This window comes from Bicyclus anynana, chromosome 3, assembly GCF_947172395.1.
Source record: "Bicyclus anynana chromosome 3, ilBicAnyn1.1, whole genome shotgun sequence".
NCBI lineage: Eukaryota > Metazoa > Arthropoda > Insecta > Lepidoptera > Nymphalidae > Bicyclus > Bicyclus anynana.
Window position 1 is genome coordinate 17114710 of NC_069085.1, and position 21421 is coordinate 17136130.

The 21421-nt window shown below is 36.2% G+C and overlaps 2 protein-coding genes across 11 annotated transcripts in view; both read right to left on the reverse strand.

Moving 5' to 3' along the window:
* The window catches only part of LOC112048889 (GTPase-activating protein skywalker), a 113074-nt gene that overhangs the window by 42731 nt on the left and 48922 nt on the right, over window positions 1–21421 (reverse strand). For all 8 annotated transcript variants that reach the window (XM_052891372.1, XM_052891370.1, XM_024086588.2 and 5 more), the window contains one exon: window positions 17795–17999. In XM_052891372.1, the coding sequence (XP_052747332.1) occupies window positions 17795–17999 (205 nt within the window). The remainder of the gene's footprint in view (window positions 1–17794; window positions 18000–21421) is intronic.
* LOC128198037 (uncharacterized) lies at window positions 1918–5272 on the reverse strand. 3 transcript variants are annotated; one of them, XR_008252432.1, is made up of 2 exons: window positions 4598–5272; window positions 1918–3348 (listed from the first exon to the last, which is right to left on the reverse strand). XR_008252432.1 is itself a non-coding variant. In XM_052891373.1 (2 exons), exons 1-2 carry the CDS (start codon window positions 4969–4971, stop codon window positions 1974–1976), a joined length of 1293 nt encoding a protein of 430 aa, XP_052747333.1. In that variant the 5' UTR covers window positions 4972–5078; the 3' UTR covers window positions 1918–1973. The 3 variants fall into 3 exon arrangements, 1 of the variants encoding a protein (XP_052747333.1); XR_008252433.1 differs by having other exon boundaries at window positions 1918–2892; window positions 3190–5272; XM_052891373.1 differs by having other exon boundaries at window positions 1918–2892; window positions 4598–5078.

The following is a 21421-nucleotide window of genomic DNA, read 5'->3' on the forward strand; positions in this document are numbered from 1 at the left end:
CATTATTTACGCCACACCCTGTATATACGCCTATAGAGAAAGAGGCTTGGCTCTATATGGGCTGTTAAAATAGCCTTAATAATGATGTGCGATTGGTGGCACACAGTACTGTGATAGTAATCATAATCGCCACAAAAGGAGGACACTATGTAAAACATTACGAATAATAGGTATGTGAGCTGATCGCAAACCGAAGTTCCGTCATGATAATATGCCAGTGATAAGCCAACGACCTCCAACATAATAGAGGTATACATATAAAGGCGGATTTACATTTGTCTGACGTGTCGTGTTGTGAAGCATCAGAACAGAATCGGTTTCATACATTTTGTATGCGACGCACCAGAAGCAATCACGACATGTCACAACGCATAAGGCCATAAACTGCGTTAAGCGTGCCTCTCGCGTGTCCATACAAAAACGACCCGCGCGTGCCCATGCGCGTGCACACGCTCGTGAGCCCGTCGCGTGATACTTCCGTGCAATGGGGCACGCATGCACGCGACGTGATCACGCATCACGTTGGACGGGTCCACGCGCGAAGCCCGCTAGCGGGTGCACGCGCGTGCTTGTTCAGTTGACAGCGCTATCTCGAACCGACCGCACGCGCGTGCCCGGCCCATAACAAAAAATGACAAATTTTGATACAGAAAGGGTAATTGTTGAAGTTCAGTGTCGTCCTGCCATATGGGACCAATCAAGCGAAATATTTAAAGACCGGGACGCTAAATCAAAAGCATGGCTAGACATTTGTAAAGTACTGTTTGAAAATTATGATGACTGGAGTGAAGCAGAAAAAAACATACAAGGTAAGTACCTACACTCTTTATTTATTTTATAATAACGTAGGTTAGGTAAACTATTCTTTGCGCCAAATTTTTATTTTTAATAATCTATGCAATTAGTTATATATAATTAGTTATTTCAATTTTATTTGTGTCAATTAAATGTTTTCAACAATTAATCCAACTATAAAATTAAAACTCGGAATATTTACAATAATTTACCTATGTAAATATAAAATCATGCTTATATTCAAAACTAGTGCAGAGATACTGCGTATTTCTGAACATTGTGAAATTCGTGTGAACAATGTCCCATAATATTGGTATGGTTTTATATTGCTCGATAGATTCCAAAGTTCTTGCTTTCGGCCACGCGGTTATGTTAATAAAAAATGTGTGGTAAAAAACCGTGAAAATTCAATTATTGAATGTACATAAATTATAATAAATTATTTTTAAGTAAAAAAAAAACCGCCTTCAAAAAACGAAGAACTAAAAAGCAAAAAATAATTATTTTTTAATTATTCACTTATAAATATGATTTACAAGCAAAAACCGATAAAACAAATGTACTTACTTTATACCTAGTGATAAGCACTGAAACATTTTGGATTCAGTGCCAAATGAAACATTGAAGTGCGTTCAAATAGCACCCCATTGGCACCGACTCCAAAATGTGTCAGTGCTTATCACTAGGTATAAAGTAAGTACATTTGTTTTATCGGTTTATGCTTGTAAATCATATTTATAAGTGAATAATTAAAAAATATTATTTTTTGCTTTTTAGTTCTTCGTTTTTTGAAGGCGGTTTTTTTTTATATTCCTTGATTTCCATATAGGGTAAAAGTGCTCGGCAATACGAATCAAACGAGCCCAAATTTGTTGGAGCTATCTCGTTTTATTGCAGAGTTCCTATGGCCACCTTCCGGATCCAGCATCAGATCAGCTCTGTATCTTCATAAATTGCATTATCATGCAAGTTACTTCAGAAAATATCGTGGTTTTCATGGGACCAACTAGAAACGACACCCTTTCAAACAAAAAAAGAATTTTCCAAATCGGTTCAGCCGTTTTCGAGTAATCTCCGAACATACCTAAAAAAAAAAAAAAAAAAAAAAAAAAAAAAAAAGATTCCGACGAATTGATAACCTCCTCCTTTTTGAAGTCGGTTAAAAAAGCCAACTATCTTCAATAAATACTGCGATCTTGCCATGACAGCTGTCCGTCTGCAACGAAATAATCTGCGAAGTTATCGCGTAATGTATACGAATCTCTGTGGGTATTTCCAATTAACCCCCGAACTGAACGTATATGGTCTGGTATAATGACAATATCATGAAAGTCATTAATTTGACTTCTTGATCTTATAAAATTATGCAAAATACAAATTGTTTTAAGAAAACAAATTGCTTTGTCTTTTCCAACGTTCAATGGACGATGGAGTATGCGAAATTTATTAGCCATGATACCAAATGTACACTCAATATAACGTCGCGCTCTCGTTAACCTATAATTGAATATTTTTTTTTTGTAGTTTAAATCGAGAGCTCGAGCATATGGCCGCATGACATGGCTAGATAACCCAAATGCTTCATCTCCTACAATAATATAGGGCAAAGCTGCGGTTGCAGCAATGTTTGTTGGTTTATCATTGTGTATTACGGGCAATGCTTTGGCAGGAGGAATATCTATTAAGTCATTGTTGATTTGTTCGTACAATCGGCTTTGTGTGAAAATTGCGGAGTCAGATTCTTTACCCTGCACTCCCACGTTTATATAGGTAAACTCATAGTTGGCGTTACACATTGCAAGCAGTACAATAGAATAGTAATGCTTATAGTTGTAATAGAGGGAACCACTATGTGGAGGTCTTATAATGCGTATATGTTTTCCGTCTATTGCACCTATGCAGTTAGGAAACTGGGCTTGCGTTAAAAAACCTTTTTCAGTCTCTTCCCATAGCGCACGGGAAAATTTTGGTATACATTCTTCCTTTAACCTTTCAATTATAATTTGACAAACTTCTGTTACTATTTTTCTGACCGTGGTTAGTCCTGTATGATACGCCAGATGAATATCGACGAAGGTATGTCCACTGACTAAATATCTGTAATAAAATAAAATACCTGTGTTATTGTTTCAGTGAAAAAGCTGCAGCAAAGATGGAAAACTGCAAGAGACACTTATATAAGAGTGAGGTCTACTAAAAAAAAACTTAAATCAGGCTCCGGTTCCAGGGCAAATAAAACATACATTTACTATGACATGCTGTCATTTTTAGATTCAAACTCGAATACTCAAGGAGAAGAATCGGCAGACAATTTTAATCAGTCAGTAGAGCAAAACGCGTCACCGAGAACTTCACAAAATAATACGATTATTGAAGAAGATTTGATTAATATACCTAGCACCAGCTCCAGCGTTACCAAAGAAACACGATCTTCCAAGAAACGTAAGTGCGAATCGCCAACTGATTTCGAATTAGAGTTGTTAAATTGCGTGAAGAATAACACTGCAGATAATATGGACGAAGACTTGAATTTTTTTAAGTCATTATTACCAACTGTAAAAAAATTGAGTTCCTTTAAAAAATTATTATTTCGTACGAAAGTATTAGAAGCTTTGATTGATATAGAAAAAGAAATGATTATTACCATTGATGACCTTTCATTAACGCAAAATACGGTAACGAATGATTTAGAATCCTTAAATGTAAGATCAGATACGAACAATGAATAAATAGGTAACAAGAAAGACTTTGAAGATTTGATTAAGACTGTTTAATTATTAAGAACAAAAGAAAGAGAAGAACATGAAGAACTATTTAAGTTAGTAAAAAGCGCAATTTTATATTTATATTTTTCTGGTCTCACGTGCAATTATTATGATATGCAAGGGCATTCGCCAAAAGTTTACAAGCCTTGAGGTGTAATGTTCATAAGGAAAGAAACGGGGTCGATTCGGACACTTTTATCTTAAACCCTATTTTGGGGTCAAATAAAAAAGTGTATCAATAGACCCCTTTTTTACTTAATGGACCTTTTTTTTGAACCTACTCATAACATTGCTCCTTCATATGTCCTCTTCTTAAATTTAATCTTTTATGTAGTAAACTGTGATTATGATTGTGATGATAAATAAGAATTTAAAATAATATTAGTACCCGATCTAGTAATAGAAGGGAATAATTAATAAGGGAAATATTCATATGTAAAAACTTGCAATCAATATGCGTCATTATAATTAATACTTTGTAAGGTAGGTATATTAATATAATTAAGACATTTAGACTTATTGTACTGTTTTAACTGTTATTGTGTTTTTTTATTTTAAACTTGAACCTGTGATTTTATTAGTGTATTTCAAATGATTAATCAAAAACTAATTGTAACGTAGCGTTTATGCAAGACACTGTGATGACTGTTGTGATTAAGTATATAAAAAAATTAGTGAATAAGTAGGTATAGATAAAACAAAAAACGAAAACGATAAAACTGTGTAATTTAGAAATAACAAAATATAATTAATAAATGTAAGAAACTGTGATTAATATGATGATTAATAAGTGTGCGGTTATGTGTTTCGGTCCTAAGAACAGAGTGAACCACATCAAGAAAAACATTTTAAGCCATATTCAGGTGTCACTGCCGAAACAATAAGAACTTCTTCTTCTTTCTTGCTTGATGTGGCTAAACAGTAATGTGACTTACATAAATTGGCAAAAAAATATGAGTGTTCTAAACTTTTGTTAAATAATGACTGTTTTTTACATGAATAAAGATGATTATTAATATCGAAATGTCTTTACTTACCGCAATGTCATTGCAAATCGTTCCATTGGTGATACGATTGACGTAGATTTCAATCGTAGATTGTTAGTCTTCAAATAGGGCTCCAGTTTTGAATATAATTCATCATAGACTTGTAATGAAACTTTAAAATATTTGAAAAAAAACCTTTCATTTTCTCTTAATATACCAAACTTCACCACGAATTCCCCGCACAGTAACCTAGATTCAACGTACGGGCTTACTGGCTGGCGTCTTTTTTTGGCAATTCGTCGTCGCCGTCGTCTTGATAAATAATACAACATTAATTTATCCATAATTACTCGACTGTACACCTCCAACGTCAAAATTGTACTGAGAAAACTGCGACGCGGATGCACGCGCCGATGCCCGCGCATAAGCACGCGAACGTGCTCACGTGCGTGCACCAGAAGCGTGGCCCGCGACGTGCTCACGTGCGTACACACGCGTAACGCAGTTTATGCCCTAAGAGCAAACGTTACCATACAAAAGGTATGATACCGATTCTGTTCTGACGCGTCACGACACGACACGTCAGATAAATATAAATCCGACTTAAAAGTGTTACAGTCACACCAGCTGGCAGGAGTAGAATAGAATAGGATATATTTTTATTTATCCACACACAAGTAATAAAAGAAACAAACAGAATATACATAAATCTGTATGGTCGTGGTAAAAAAAGGTATCCACCTCAGCACGATGCCACAACGAGCTGTGAAACCTTGTGTGTTCACGGACGTGTCTACGACTATGGTGAACTTAAAACTTACAACAAACCAAATCTATTCTCAATGATAACAATATTTATTCAACTAAAGTTGTATCTATAAACTAACTGACTGACTATACTGGTTGCCAGGTCGCAGAAATTAAAAGCCGAAGAGTCTAGCAACTTTGGCCTGACATTTGGGTAAAAAGGCCGGACAGCCTAATTATTGATGAATTTGTGTACATCAGTATTAATATACGACAATGTTTTTCATGTAATATCAAAAGCATTTAAGATTATTATCGTAAATTTTGTTTCCACACACTCGTTGTTGGCTGATTTGCTAAATGTAAAACCTAACAAAAGCCGGACAAGCCGGACACCGTTTATTTCGACCGGACACGGGATAGTTTTTTTTTTATTCTTTACAAGTTAGCCCTTGACTACAATCTCACCTGATGGTAAGTGATGATGCAGTCTAAGATGGAAGCGGGCTAACTTGTTAGGAGGAGGATGAAAATCCACACTCCTTTCGGTTTCTACACGACAACGTACCGGAACGCTAAATCGCTTGGCGGTACGTCTTTGTCGGTAGGGTGGTAACTAGCCACGGTCGAAGCCTCCCACCAGCCAGACCTGGACCAATTAAGAAAACCTCAATCGGCCCAGCCGGCGATCGAACCCAGGACCTCCGTCTTGTAAATCCACCGCGCATACCACTGCGCCACGGAGGCCGTCAAAGTATAGTATATATAGTACAGCCTATCAGGTTGTATACGGATCCCTGGCAACTCTAGGCACGAGCGATTTGTTATGTAAATAACCGAGTAATATACCGGTGAGAAACTCTAAATATGGTGGTAGCAGCAGTCGGACCATACAGAGATTTGACAAGTGGTTTACAGGTAGAAACTAACAGTTTCAACAGTTATATAGGTCAATAGATGATGTTCACTTAATCTGCGTGAAGTAAATAAATAACATATTTAGGAACTTGAGAAATTATCACGCTATGACGTTTGTAAAAGTTTTTTTTTTCAACTTTCCATCTTACGCCCCATAAGTGGTTCGCGCGACTCAATCGCGGTCGCAGGTCGTGGTCGCAGGTCGTGGTCGCGGGTCGCGGTCGCCAAGAACCGAATGCTACCTTTAGATTTTTTTTTTTTACTACAATCTCACCTGATGGTAAGTGATGATGCAGTCTAAGATGGAAGCGGGCTAACTTATTAGGAGGAGGATGAAAATCCACACACCTTTCGGTTACTACACGGCATCGTACCGGAACGCTAAATCGCTTGGCGGTACGTCTTTGCCGGTAGGGTTTTTGTAAATCCACCGCGCATACCACTGCGCCACGGAGGCCGTCAAGATGTTAAAGGGTGACAGCCGTTGCTCTCCGAGGCACCAACTTCTCAATCCTGGACTGAAAATTTTTACTGAAAATTTTCCAACAAATAGAAAAGCTCTCTTGCATATATCTCTGTACTAATATAATAAGTATTACGTCAATAAGGCATAAAACTCTACACACAAATAAACAGACGTTCGTATTTATATTAATGTAAGTACGAGTAGAAATGAATGATATACCTAATTATCACGGTAAACGAAGTGACGGATCGAATGGACATTGGACATACAAGGGAACAATGATATAAATAACGACGCAAAGAATATATTTTTGACGACCTCCGTGGCGCAGTGGTATGCGCGGTGGATTTACAAGACGGAGGTCCTGGGTTCGATCCCCGGCTGGACAGATTGAGATTTTCTTAATTTGTCCAGGTCTGGCTGGTGGGAGGCTTCGGCCGTGGCTAGTTACCACCCTACCGGCAAAGACGTACCGCCAAGCGATTTAGCGTTCCGGTACGATGCCGTGTACAAACCGAATGGGGTGTGGATTTTCATCCTCCTCCTTACAAGTTAGTTCGCTTCCATCTTAGACTGTATCATCACTTACCATCAGGTGAGATTGTAGTCAAGGGCTAACTTGTAAAGAATAAAAAAAAAAAAAAAAGAGTAGAAATTAACGATATACCTAATTATCACGGTAAACGAAGTGACGGATCGATAGGACATTGGACATACAAGGGAACAATGATATAAATAACGACGCAAAGAATATATTAGCGAGTGTCCTTGTGATACAAGTTTGAGGCCAACAACCCACATTCATAATAATCGAGGAATATCTCGTTCGCTTCAATGAATCACGGGCATTTATTTTCAGACGGCGTGTGACATGACCAACAACCCACGTTATGGCTTGTCATCTATATTGATTTATTATCATACATTGGTGAATAGTAAACATATTTGAATACAAATAAATGTGTTTTTTCTAATATTGAGGTTTAATTTTCCCAGACTTTACACCCAACTAATTTGTCTATCCATTCAAATAAATGATAGTTGTGTGTTACAACTACCAATTAATAGACTACAAGCCCGTGTAAAAAATTGACCTGTGGAATGAACCAACGTGAATAACGCTTAGAAGGGTGTTACTATATCAGAAAATGTCGAAAACCTATTGCCGTACAAAAGTGGTGTACGGAATAAGAAGTCAGGGCAAATTTTTAATTCGCCGATAATTGCAGAAGCAATATAGATAGGTAATTAATTACAGTACGGCATTTGTGTAATTCCTTTTGTACACATCTATACTAATATTATAAATCTGAAGAGTTTGTTTGTTTGATTGAACGCGCTAATCTCAGGAATTACTGGTCCGATTTGAAAAATTCTTTCAGTGTTAGATAGCCCATTTATCGAGAAAGGCTATAGGCTATATATTATCCCCGTATTCCTACGGGAACGGGAACCACGCGGGTAAAACCGAGCGGTGTCAGCTAGTATACTATACCCGTAAACGCCGTACGTATTTCCAGCGCACGGGTCGAAAGTCAAGGGTCGCAATCGTATTCCATCAACCATATGATATAAGGTCATTGTAAAATGCACGGCATCATGTTCAAAATATTATTTAACACGGACAATAATGTTTGATAATTATGCTGCCCAAAAATTATAGTTAATATTTGTTTAAATAAATAATTATCGAAATGTATCGCTCAGAAATGACGGCATAGTACTCAGAGTTATTTTCTGATATAGTAACAGCCTTCTAAGCGTTATTCACGTTGCTTCATTTCACAGGTTATTTTGTCCATGGGCTTGTAGTCTATAAGCAAAGAAATTCTTCTTATTCAGTACATATAACTCGATAAACAAAACTCGCGTCCAGTGAGACCACGCTTTGATGTATCGACCGACTCTGGCGACGTGTGTTTATATGTGCCCGAGTGGAATTCTCTTTCGATTCGGTGCCAGTCAAGGTCGCGTCTATTTTCTACAGCGTGTCACGTGACTTTGCCGGTCGTTTATAGGAGTGGCTTTTGGTGTATCGTTACTTTTAATTTGTTCATATTCAATACTAGCGGACGCCCGCGACTTCGTCTTACTTCATCATCAGCATCATCATATCAGCCGATGGACGTCCACTGCAGGACATAGGCCTTTTGTAGGGACTTCCAAACATCACGATACTGAGCCACCTGCATCCAGCGAATCCCTGCGACTCGCTTGATGTCGTCAGTCCACCTGGTGGGGGGGGGTCGGCCAACACTTCGCTTACTAGTGCGGGGTCGCTATTCCAGCACTTTGGGACCCCAACGTCCATCGGCTCCTCGAACTATGTGCCCCGCCCATTGCCACTTCAGCTTCGCAACTCGTCGAGCTATGTCGGTGACTATGGTTCTTCGTCTAGTAGTAAATACTACTTACTTAATCCTGCTCACTTGCTAAAACCGTTCTTACCGGACGTCTACTAACTCCCACTCTTCCTCTCACTGTTGTTCACTCCCTGCCTAATTTCATCCTTGTACATCAAGTGGTTTTCGAGATTTCGTGATGACCTTTCGCATTTATATACCAAGATTAACTTCTTGTGTAGTAATTGTTTTAAACACTGATTGTAACTTTTGTTACTATGCGTGAAATTCGTTTTGAACATGCGTCTACTGTATGATGGCCATTTGTACTGATACTATAAATGCGAAAATATCCGTCCAATTTAAGAATTAACGTTTCATTCTTAAATTGGTGCAATCTATACTAAGAGGTAGAGTAGTGACTACTAAGAGGTAAAGTAGAGAATTTGTTTCATTTTAGGTAATCTTTCGATCTACTGAATCAATTTTGAATATTATCTAACGTTATTTGTGAGATTATAAGATAGGAAGCCACATTATTTGTGAGATTCATAGGCTATATTTGATCCCCGTATTCCCACAGGAACGAGAACTACGCAGGTGAACCCCAAGGGCGTCTGGCAGTTTTAAACTTTTTGCTACTCGTACCAAGTTAGAATGAACCTATACATAAGACTATCCTTATTTATGGTCTATTTGAAGTAATTGACTGATAAATAAATGTTCACGTCTCTACTAATCACTAAGCTAATGCTAACGTGTAAGTTTACGTCACCCGAATTAATATTTATCCTCGCCTTGCGTTCGTAACTAATCAGTTATGACCGTTTCATTAAAATTGTGTGTCCACTTTTATCATTCAAACGTTAAGCTAATTTATTACTATTATGTAAGACTATATAATTTATTTAATCGAGCAATTCTTCTATATGTTTACAAGATCGTAATAATTTGATAAGTAAGACAATTTGACTCGTATATCGTTACAATGACTGTTAAAGGGTTGTATTGTCGCTACTGCTATAACCTAACCCCGATGATGGTTCCCTGACGATGGACTTGGCTGATAACTATGGGCCTCATAAGAAGGCTCAGAGTTACACAGCAGGCGATGGAACGAGCTGTGCTCGGAGTGTCTCTGCGTGATCGAATCAGAAATGAGATCCGCAGAAGAACCAAACCGACAGCTCAAAGAGTCGCGAAGCTGAAAGCGCAGTGTTGGTCGACCGCCCACCAGGTGGACTGACGACATCAAGGGAGTCGCAGGAATTCGCTGGATGCAGGTGTCTCAGGATCGTGATATTTAGAAGTCCCTACAAAAAGCCTGTCTTGCAGTGTACGTCCATCATATGATGATGATGATGACTGCTACAGCACATGGACTACTTATCATGTTTTAAGATTTAAAATCTTAATGCGACAATTTTGCTTAACTTAAGGTTAGTGCGTCAAACCGAATCGCAGTAATGTTCTGAGTGTACTAAAAATAAAAAATAAATAAAAAAAAAGCCTTTTATTTCTTGTCTTACAAGTAATATATAATATTGTAGACAGATTAGTAAAAGTAATACAAGAACCCCTCTAGGAGAGGGTGAAGGCCTCCTCCAGTTCAGACCATCTCTGCCGATCTTTGGCTAGTTTAGCCCTGAGTGTACTAGTAAGCTTCAAATCCATATCCATGTTTTAGGAGAGAGGCTTTTGCCCTGCACTGACCATTTACAACGGACTGATAATTATGATGTACATTGCATACTGGCACAGCGCATAAAGCTTAATTCATCTCGATTTCAAATGCAGGCGTGCAATCAAAGCGAGAGGTTAAGAGGGCGTGGAGGACGGCCTGACCTATATAGCGGTAATGACGCCCCGAGGGAGTCAACAAGACCACTTCATAGTAAATCTCCGAGCTCTGACATATACATATTAATGTGCAATTACTATACTAAGTAGGTAATGTTAACGTTTTACCTTTTTGAGTAATCAGTCGTTAATTTGCGAAAGTCCATGACGAACACTATATGATTGGTATATTTTGCTATTCTCCACCAAAAACTGATTTAGCCATCTAAGATGCATCCCCACTAAAAAAACACTACGTACTAAACACTCTACGTACTTTTCACTGCCAGAACCAAGAAAGAAAAGAAACCTGTCCAATTAGCATATGGGCATCAGATGTTAGGGTTTAGAGCTTACACTTTAATTTACATTTGAAGTTAATTCGTTCTCGTCTCTATTGTTTAGAAAGTAATACGAAATTATTAAACATTTACTACCACTAATTGAAGGTAACCCATAAAATATTTTGTGGTAGATTACTTAACATGTACTCGACTCGTACACGATATTTGGCTGACTTAATTAAAGAGAACGGATTTTGTTAATACCGACCCGAGTATGAACTAAATTTCGAGAGGGCTCTTAATCTAGATTTACCCGACTCTTAATAAGCACTTAGCCTACTTCGTAAAATGCTGCATAAAGCATAAAGTAAAATAACTCTGAAATTAGAGACTGAAAAACTCAGGTACGAAAATTCAACAAAAGAATTTGAATAAAACGTCGAATAAAGATATGAAAGGAATACGTAGGTACCTAAATGTTACGACAAAATACACTTTCAAGCAAAGAAATCAAGACGTCTGAGTACATTGAAACAAACACTATTTGAAAGGTTAATTAATACTTTTTATAAATAAATAATTTGGAATCAATAACGTATAACATAACAATAACAATAAGCATTAATTACTTGATAATCTTAAAAAATCTAAAAGAAAAAATAGGTTGTTTTGTTTAGAAATATCAAAAATATAACGTCAATGACACAGTAAATGCAGTAGCTCGACTTCATTGCTCCCAAGTATATAATATACTTGGTCTACAATCAGAATCAAATTCAAACCTTTCCAAGTATAAATAACGTTTGTTCCTGATAAAAATACAAGAAATACATTCTAATTAACAGAGAAAAGTAAACTGTCAATCAATTTATTGGTAATTACCTGAAGGCAACATATATTTTATAATACTTTGAAATGTTTGAAAAAAGAAAAAGAACAAGAAAGAGGGTAGATCGATTTTGCCCCTAACAGCTGACTTCACTTCTCATCTCGCAACTTCAGTCCCGTCGTGACCACGATCCATGCAACTGGGTCGAAATATCGACAATAAAAATCTCGTCGTTTTATCGTGGTATGTACCCGTTTAAATAACATTCATAACATATATTTTGTTAAATAAATTCTATTTCTGGCGTACAAAACACACAAGTTGGTAATGTAATGTGGAAAATCAATACAAATATACTTATAGATAGGTAAGGTTAACTACCCAATGGGGAACTAACCGAGTGTAACAGCAAAATTGTTTTTGGTCGTCGGTGTGAAAATGCTATCGTTTACCGTATTTACAAACTTGATTGTTTCATGGACTTACTTACTTCATATAGTTCTTATAAATAGCACGTAAGCCTGTTACCTAAAAATTATTAGAAATCTATTCTAAGTATTAAATTTTAACAGTTATGAAATCACAATCAATAAGTTGTTAAAAAATACGCAAAATAGAATAAAATCTAATGATATAAATATTAGACAATAATTGTTTGGCCTAAAAGTTGGACCAACCAACAACTAAATGCGGATGTGAGGCATTTTAGACGTCCTTGAAATCGTAATAGGTTTCGAGGCTACAATAGATACCCGCCTGCATACCGGCACACGACAAAAAAAAACTTAAAAAGCTTAGCGCGTGCTTACCCATGCTTTTTATTTTTTGTTGGGCTCTTTATCAGTTAGTTTAGAAAAGCACGCCTCTAGCGGGTTTCAACTCTTTACAGGGCAAACAGGTTTTGTTATACTTTGAAATGTTGAACAAGTGAAACCAATAGCATAACATTTTGAATCAATTAGACGAAAAATAAAACTTTGTGTGGAAAAGTCATTGTTTTTACAAAACCGCTGTAAAGACTTCGATCTTGAGGAATATTTAACAAGTCCAGATATTTTGGCCTATTCAAAATCCTCAATATACCAAAGTAAATTCGGCTTAAAGACAAAGTAACTTTTACCAATGGATATCTACAAGTATATTGACCCAGTCACTGTACAACTTTGTTGGGTATAACAGTAGCAGAATACAACAGTTCCTAGACTCTATTCATATCCATGAAAAGAAATCAAGTCAATCCGTTTCTCCGTTATTGCAAGCTTGGATACGTGTTGCCACATATATTGTATATTGTTTCACTGAAACAAAGCACTCAACCTACGCTGTAGGCAAAATCTAGCCTTCAAATATTGCGCTCGTAAAAGCGTAAATTTTCATACTGTGCACGTACGTATATTGTGGCAGAATTGCGTCATAACTTCATATGTCACAGACACAGGCGTCGTCTCCGTAGGGATAATAAGAGTTTATGGCTGAATATGAGAAGTAATAAAGGCGAGGCTGTATTCTCCCAGTTTATATGTGTAATATCTTTGTCTACTTCATTAATATGTCGACCTAGTTTTTCGATTCATTCTTGCTTTATTACAACTTAAGTTATTTTCCTGCTATCAACAACCCTGAAACTAATAAAAAAAAATCATCGAGTTTTAAGTGTCAAGAATTTAATCATGGTATGGTTGTTCTTTTTTGTTGGTTGGTTCTTATCAAAAATCATCAATGGTTTCTTATCAAAAAAAAATTAAATTTATAACAATTAATTCCTGTATTATTTGTACAACAGGAATATCTTTAACTATTTGAGAATATAGAGAAAATTAAAACAAGAAACTCTACTTCACAAACGGTTGACTGGCTGGCATTTGTAGACGCAATCTTAGATAATTTAGGTACAAGATGTTATGTTTCATTACGCAACTGCGTAGTCTTAACAAAGAAACGCGATAAGCCGCCGACGAAAACTCTACGACCCTTCGCCCTCCCAAGGACGAAAGTGAAGCGGCAGTACGTGACACGGGTAAAACAAGTCGTCGGGTGTTGTGCGCAAAAACCAACAGGAAGAGTTCTGGTTACGGCCGAGTGCGCGTCGATCGAACATGTAATAGGCAGTTTTGTTCAAGCCTTTTTTCTCAAACCCCACCGACTTTTGTTCGTCGTTGAAAAGAATTGGATTTCAATTAAAAAATTAATACAGCAGCCGCATACCGGGAGGCTGGAAATCATGTATAAATGAAGCTTGGTTGAATAAAAAAAAATTGCAATGCAGTTTTTGTTTGCACACAGCCGGCTGAGAGAGGGCGAGGGGAAGGCTTTGACTTGACCTACTTTGTTGATGACAGAACTAAAAAATATTGAATGACATAATACTAGAAATGAATGTGAATATTAATGCTGGGTTTTATATAACTGCAATTCGTTTTATTTTATCAAACGTTTATATCAATGATAAATATTTTAAAATATGATTATTATCGATAGAAGATGTACTGAAGGATAATATTGAGTAGTAGTAATAAAATCCTACACGTGTTGGACTATAATTATAATATCTTCAAGGACGTTTGAAAGACACATAATCTATGATTTTAATTTAAATTTAGGACCGAAAATTTAAACTATCAATTTCTTACATATTTTTTTTCATTCAATGCCAATTTTACACGTGACTGCGTATACTCACCTGACCTGATGCAATCTAAAATAAAAGTGGGCTAACTTGTAAGAAGTACAAGTTTATTCTACCCACACGTCTGGTTTACACACCAACAAACTAAATAGCTTGAAGATACGTTTTTTGTCGATAGGGTAGTAACTAGCCACGACCGATGCCTACCGCCAAACCAAAGCTGAGCCATTTTTAATCTAGACCAACCTGAATTTAATTATATTAAGGAAAATAAACCTAATTACTAGCAGCACCGTATCAACAACAACAAAAACAGGTGATTTCAATGACAATATAAATAGTATAAACAAAACAAAAGCAATTTCGTCTTAATAAAATACAGAAAGCGATAACAACAACGTCGAACCGCAGAGCTTGTTTGTAGATAAACGCCCGGAGACTGGCGGCAGGCCAAACACTGAGGCCCAAGTTTATATCGGGCGGTCGACAGTGACATTTTTCTCACGAAAACATCGACCAAGATGACACGGCGTGAACTCTTGTATGCGATCCAGATGAAACTGGCGAATACAATTAAGTTACACTTAAGATGCCAATCGTATATTTTTTTGTAATTGCTTGACAGATAAATTATTACCTCTAAACTCAGCTCAGTAACTTCGAAAACATGAGCTTAAATAAGGTAAGGTCGTCCATTTAGGATTTCCTCCGTTTTGGAAATCGGTTGATACACATAAATCTCACGCAGTGGTTAGTGATAAGAGGCTTTACGATGCCGACGCAAACAATGAAGACGCTTTACGTGCAATACTATGGACGGTAAATTTAGATACACTCTCATAACTGATGAGATGTCACGGAGCAAATGGGAACTTCCCATGACATATTACTATAGTATCTTTAAAAATTGTTAACGTAAAAGCGGTATATACGATAAGTTTTCTATAAAAATAATTCTGAATCTACGTCTCAAAACTTTTGTAATACTGACCTGATAAACAGTTTAGATATAATCCACAAGAGGAAACAGTCACTTTTTAACCATCCGATCATTTGGTTGCGTTGCTCAAATTGACATACACATAAACTAATTCCGCTTTAGCGAGATAAACAATTTGTTTCAATTCTCAGATGCTTTCAATTTGTTTCAATTCTCAGATGCTTTCAAACACTTCAAGTGCGACAGGTGTCGCACTTCAAGTGCGACACCTGTCGCACTTGAAGTGTTTAATAATGATTTTGTTTTGGTAAATGTAAATTAAAATAACCTCTAACAAACTGTTGCTGTTCGGTCAAGTATAATTAGATTTTTTTTTTGCGTAGCAAAAGCTTTACAAATTTCGAGTTCTACAATCAAGCTTTTAGCCCTAATTATGCTTCAGCTTTATCTATCACAGTAAGCTTAAATATAGATATTATAGATTATAGACTCCAAACCATAGACATCTACATTAAAGCAAGGTCAAAAATTCAAATAAACATGTGTAAAATCGAGAGAATAACAAATAATAACAGGTGTTACACACAAGTGAGACATAGGAAATTGACAGCACTGTAGACGCTGTGCAAATCTCTGGTATGCTGTCGGCTATTAGCCGTGATCGCTCGGTTACACGTGATGAAATAGCATTCCCGACTCTGTCGCGTAGTAGAAAAGTCCAATTCAGGATCCGATATGATAGGTCCGGAGTACAACAAGCATGCAATGCGTTATCAATCTTACGTAGTTGGAATTGAGTTTGAAATAGCATGGGAGGGGACAGATTCTCTCAGGAGCAACTGGAACAGCAATTTGCCTATTGCCGAGTTCAATTATCGCCCCCCGCACTCATTACTGAATTAAGGCGAGAGCGACAGTAAATTTTGTGACGCCTCTGTAATTCCACTAAATTGTTACAACCAGTTTTTACCTGACTTATCTGGAACGTTGAAGGGAAAACGTATAATATATTTAATCAAAATATATTTTTAACCCGCGACTTGAAAAGACCGTTAAAGTTCGACGTGTCTGTCTGTGACATTGTAACTTCTAAATAATGGCTTGATTATGACGCGGATTATTTTATTTAAAAGCTGACGGGATCGAGAAAGATCATCAGCATATTTTCTAAATGATAAAATCTCACGAGGTCTAATAACTCCTCAGCATTTCTAAATGCGATCATGTTAACAAAGTATCTTTAGAAGCAATATTGTTAATGGGGCTAATTAAAGCGCCGGTGTTTAAGACGAACGCTATTCATGAGACGAGAAAACTGCATCAGTATAATTAACAGCTCCCTTTCAAGACGACAGTGTGACACATGATGTGTTAAGTGATCTCATTGATCAGATGTTACATACTACTAAATGCCACAAACATAATGATTCCCACATATATTTTACTTTTTCAGTTATCAAGCTGAGCTTAAGCTTGCCATTAATAAATGCTATTCCTTTACATGTCAAAGTTATTTTTGGAAGAAATTATAGATTCACAATTTATCAATCAATATGTGACTATATTAACAATTATGAGAATTTCCTAACTTGAAAACAAAATTAAATACTAGTATAGGTATTTCCAACTAAGTACAATGCAGTTGAAATAATTACACGTATACATGAAATACTGTCTTGCGATTGGAATGAATTTAAAAACAAAACAAGTATTCTTCGAGTAATTGTTTACAAAAGTAATCATCACTAAATTATCTAGCGCCGTTATCATTAAAAACAATAAACATCGTTGGATGATAAAGACCTCTCAGTTTAGCAATGAATTAACGGATTCAAAACAATAGCACATAAATATAATGGTTCTCTTAAATAGTAATCTTGTCATTACCAGCGTTCAAAACAGATGGCATATTACAAGCAAAGCAAAGCAACTCTGTAGCAATATGACTTTTACGATGTTCGAATTTCTTTATTTATTCGTGAGAAATATTCTTAAACCTCAGAATTCGGATGTAAAGGTAAATATACTTCAAAATTATCTGCCTTTTTGTTTTTATTAGAAGTGGCTGAATGAGGAAGGCGGAGGATCGTGTGGTGGCGCGGTCTCGGAAAGGTCTATGTCGAGCAGTGGACGAATACAGGCTGATGATTTGATTTGTTTAACGGCCAGTCCTCCCTTCCTATAGGAGAGGCGATATAAAGCTTAAGACGCACCACGCTGCTGCTGCTAGGCTAGGCTAGATTAGTAGTTAACTTACCAGGCATAAAGTGTAGTAGAGCAGCGGTGATGGGGTAGAGGCTGGGGCTGTAGGTGATGTCGGGACAGGCATAGCCGAGTACGGAGACAACGCGGTCGGCCACCGCCCGGCCCTTGCGGGTCAGGTGGTACCCGAGGCAGTGGGTCGCCTCCACAAACGGCGGGAGCATGATTGGTTTATCCGGCAGCTCCACCGTGCCGAATACCTGTAACAAGATAATTTGCCTGTTAGTTGTGTCACGGATGTGGTTTGTTGTAGGTATTTATAGAATTAACGGGACAATACATCATAATAAATATTGACTGTTCAAAATTTTACAAGGAAAGGTATGAAGACCTAACGACAAATATTGCCTAGTTCAATAATAATTTCCGCCAGTGAAATGGAATCGTGTGTTACTCAAAAGATAGATGTATAACCAGACAATATTAGCAGTCTTTCAAGTAAAAGCAGTCTCTGCTTTTAAGCTGTTTATACTCTATAAAGAGTTTTGTAAGAAAGGTAATTTCAATATGTTAGACAAAACAACATAATAAATATCGACGGCTGTACAAAATTATATAGGGAATTTTTGAAGACCTAGTGACGAATTTCCTAGTTTAAAAACTTCTGCTAGATAAATAAATACATGGATAGCTATACTCGGTAAACAGTGTTTTACGAAAAACATTCGGCTTTTGGGTGTTAAAAGACGTAATGCGAAGACATAAATAACAGCAAAGTATTCGTAACGGAGTACGATGTACAGGCAGTTAATCTTGTAGTGATCAGTAATTACAGGAGGCAACTGAATGTAGATTTCCTCTCATCTGATTACGTTAAAGACTGCCCATTAAACCTTAACAAGTTGTAGACTTTCCTAACACCTACGTTAATTACAGTAGGTTTCGACAAATTAAAAACAAGATACGAAGTATTTCCACAGGATATTTATCACGCGACACGCATAGGAATGCCGAGTTTTAAGGTATTTAACTTTTTTACATCCTGATGTCCAAATAGATGGTGTATTTTTAAAAGGACTATCGATTTGTAGAAGCCTTTCCACTTTGCACTTAAAATTACTCTAAAATCCTCCGTAAGATATGAGTGACAGCATTTCTTTCTCTCTTTATTTCTTCATCTTTACATTTTGCGTGCAATCTCTACTCTATTAAACTGATTAATATTAAAGATTGAGATCAATCAAAAGTTCTGAAGGTTATGTATCTAGAAAAGGTATATTTTTATCTGAATTCTAAATCCACCTACAACGTGGGCCAGATATTTTCGTCTGTTACAATATTTGGTTAGAGTTGTCTTGGTTGACTATAACATAACTTTGAATAGAGAGGAAATGTGCCATCTTTTATTTTATAATACATTTTATTTTCAAAGTATTGCCTTTCGAACACAAATGTGTAGTCGCAACAAATCTGAAAAAGAAATGCTAAAACAATTCTGAGATGAAGGACCTAATATCAAACAAACTTGTAGCGATATGTTTTCATGTGTAAAGATCTAACGCAAACGCAAACGTTCATATTATCATGTCCGCTAATATTTGAACATTTACGAATGCCGTCCTAACTAAATTTGCACATGACACAATTATTAAGCCTAAGGAATTAGCTAAACATGAAAATATCTGTAGATACGTTATTTAATAGGATTCCGTAACACAAAACGAAGTAATTTATTGTATTATATATCTGTTTAATGTATACATATTATAAATCCTACCTTTTGTGTCTTAATTTCATTTGTCAACTTTAACTTACTATAAAATATTTAACTGAAATTGAAATTTAATTTATTGCACTCACTATTTTGTTATTGTAGTAAAGTAAAATTCATAAATAAATATGTAAAAGATTCATTCTTCATACAAAACCAATCAATTCATACATTAGGTATTGCTGGTGGCAGCGCCATTGCAAAATGTATGAAAAAACAAAGTTCAACTTTAACAAATTAATAAAATCCATGTGAAAGTATCCTTGTTTTTGTCATGGTACGGAATCCTCATCTCTTCCTCGGCCAGTATTTTGCTTTAATTTTTTTTTAGAAAATCGTGCAACAGAGTCATAGTCGCGAATTGATTTAGTAAACACATTTAAATCTGTTATCCAATCTGTGGCGGACATATTATTCGCAAGTCGGTTCGTGATTATCCACTTTGCGGGCAAGGCCGACCGTGTTAGAACGCGTCTATAAATTATACATTTTGTCTTCAAACTGTACCTACGTATAAACTGGCTACGGACATTTGTCACATAAATGGTTTATTTTTCCTAGATTTCAATAGATTATGTTATATTAGGACATCGATTAGCTCTATAAAGGCTACTAGAAAACCTAAATAGACCGAAATCAGGATATACCGCAAAATAAATGTATGCACCAAGTAGAATTTTCAATAAGGTACGCGAAATAACATAACATCAGTGTTAAAAACACGGTATCACTGTAATCAGTGCACGAGATAACACGGAGACAAAAAATAACAGACAGCCAGTATTAAAGGCTTATTATACCTGTACAAACAGAAGCTAAATTAAATATTTTTGTTGTAAAAAAGGAATATAAAAACGTATTTTTGCCGAGAGATAAAGATAAAAGATTTAGTAGATATTTTAAAATACGTATCTGTAAATAAAACATGCATTCAAATAGCATAGTTGTTCATTTAATGAGAAAATCGTTGTTAACAAAAGTTGAAAAGGATACGTACTATAAACGTCTAGACAACCCATTTGCAGACAGGATGCATGTCAATCAGTCCAACTCGAATACATATAGACAAACAATCTTCAATGAAACATATACGGGTTCAAATTACAACTTCCTTTCAATACTAAATCACATAATGAATGTAAAATGTTCAGAGGCTTGTATAATTATGATAAAATTGAAATTTAAAAATCACGAGCTTAATCGTTGCATAATGAGTTCGACGTACGTTAATCTCGGAAAAGATAAAAAATAACGCTCCTTTAAAAGGCCACGTGTTGCGCAAAGTGGGAGCAACGACCGAAAGCGTTTTGTAAATAAATACGTAAAGATAAATAACATAAAATACAAACCAATAATCGTTTGTCACCGCGATCAACCCAGAAAAACCTGGTTGTTGGATGGCGGCAGTTGTGCTAAATATAGCTGTCAACGGAGCTCGTTGATTCGCAAATATAGTGGATGGGATTAAGAAAAAAGATGTATCTAATCGCGTGGTAAGTTATTTCAGAGGAATGTAGAACATAACACACAATCGTGAACCTACGAGTAAACTGTCTACTATGATGTAAATGTTAGATATTCCTACCGATCTACATTTTGATATTCATGTAAATAAAGGTCAAGAAATTTGTAATTGCTCAAAAAGTATTAATAAATGGCCATAAATGACTTGCACATAGAATCTATTTGAACGAGCAGAAACATGACACCTCTACAGAAATTATAGCGGACATTTCGTGAACATTCTCAAAAAGTGATTGTGATATCGAAATATAACTAAATTTCATTTAACGTATAAAACTCATCAACATTGTCGCTTAAAATATGACTCTTTTAGTTTTACGTAAGATTCTATTATCTATACTATGATGACATAGAATGACAACCTGTTTTGTAAATTTTATTATTAGC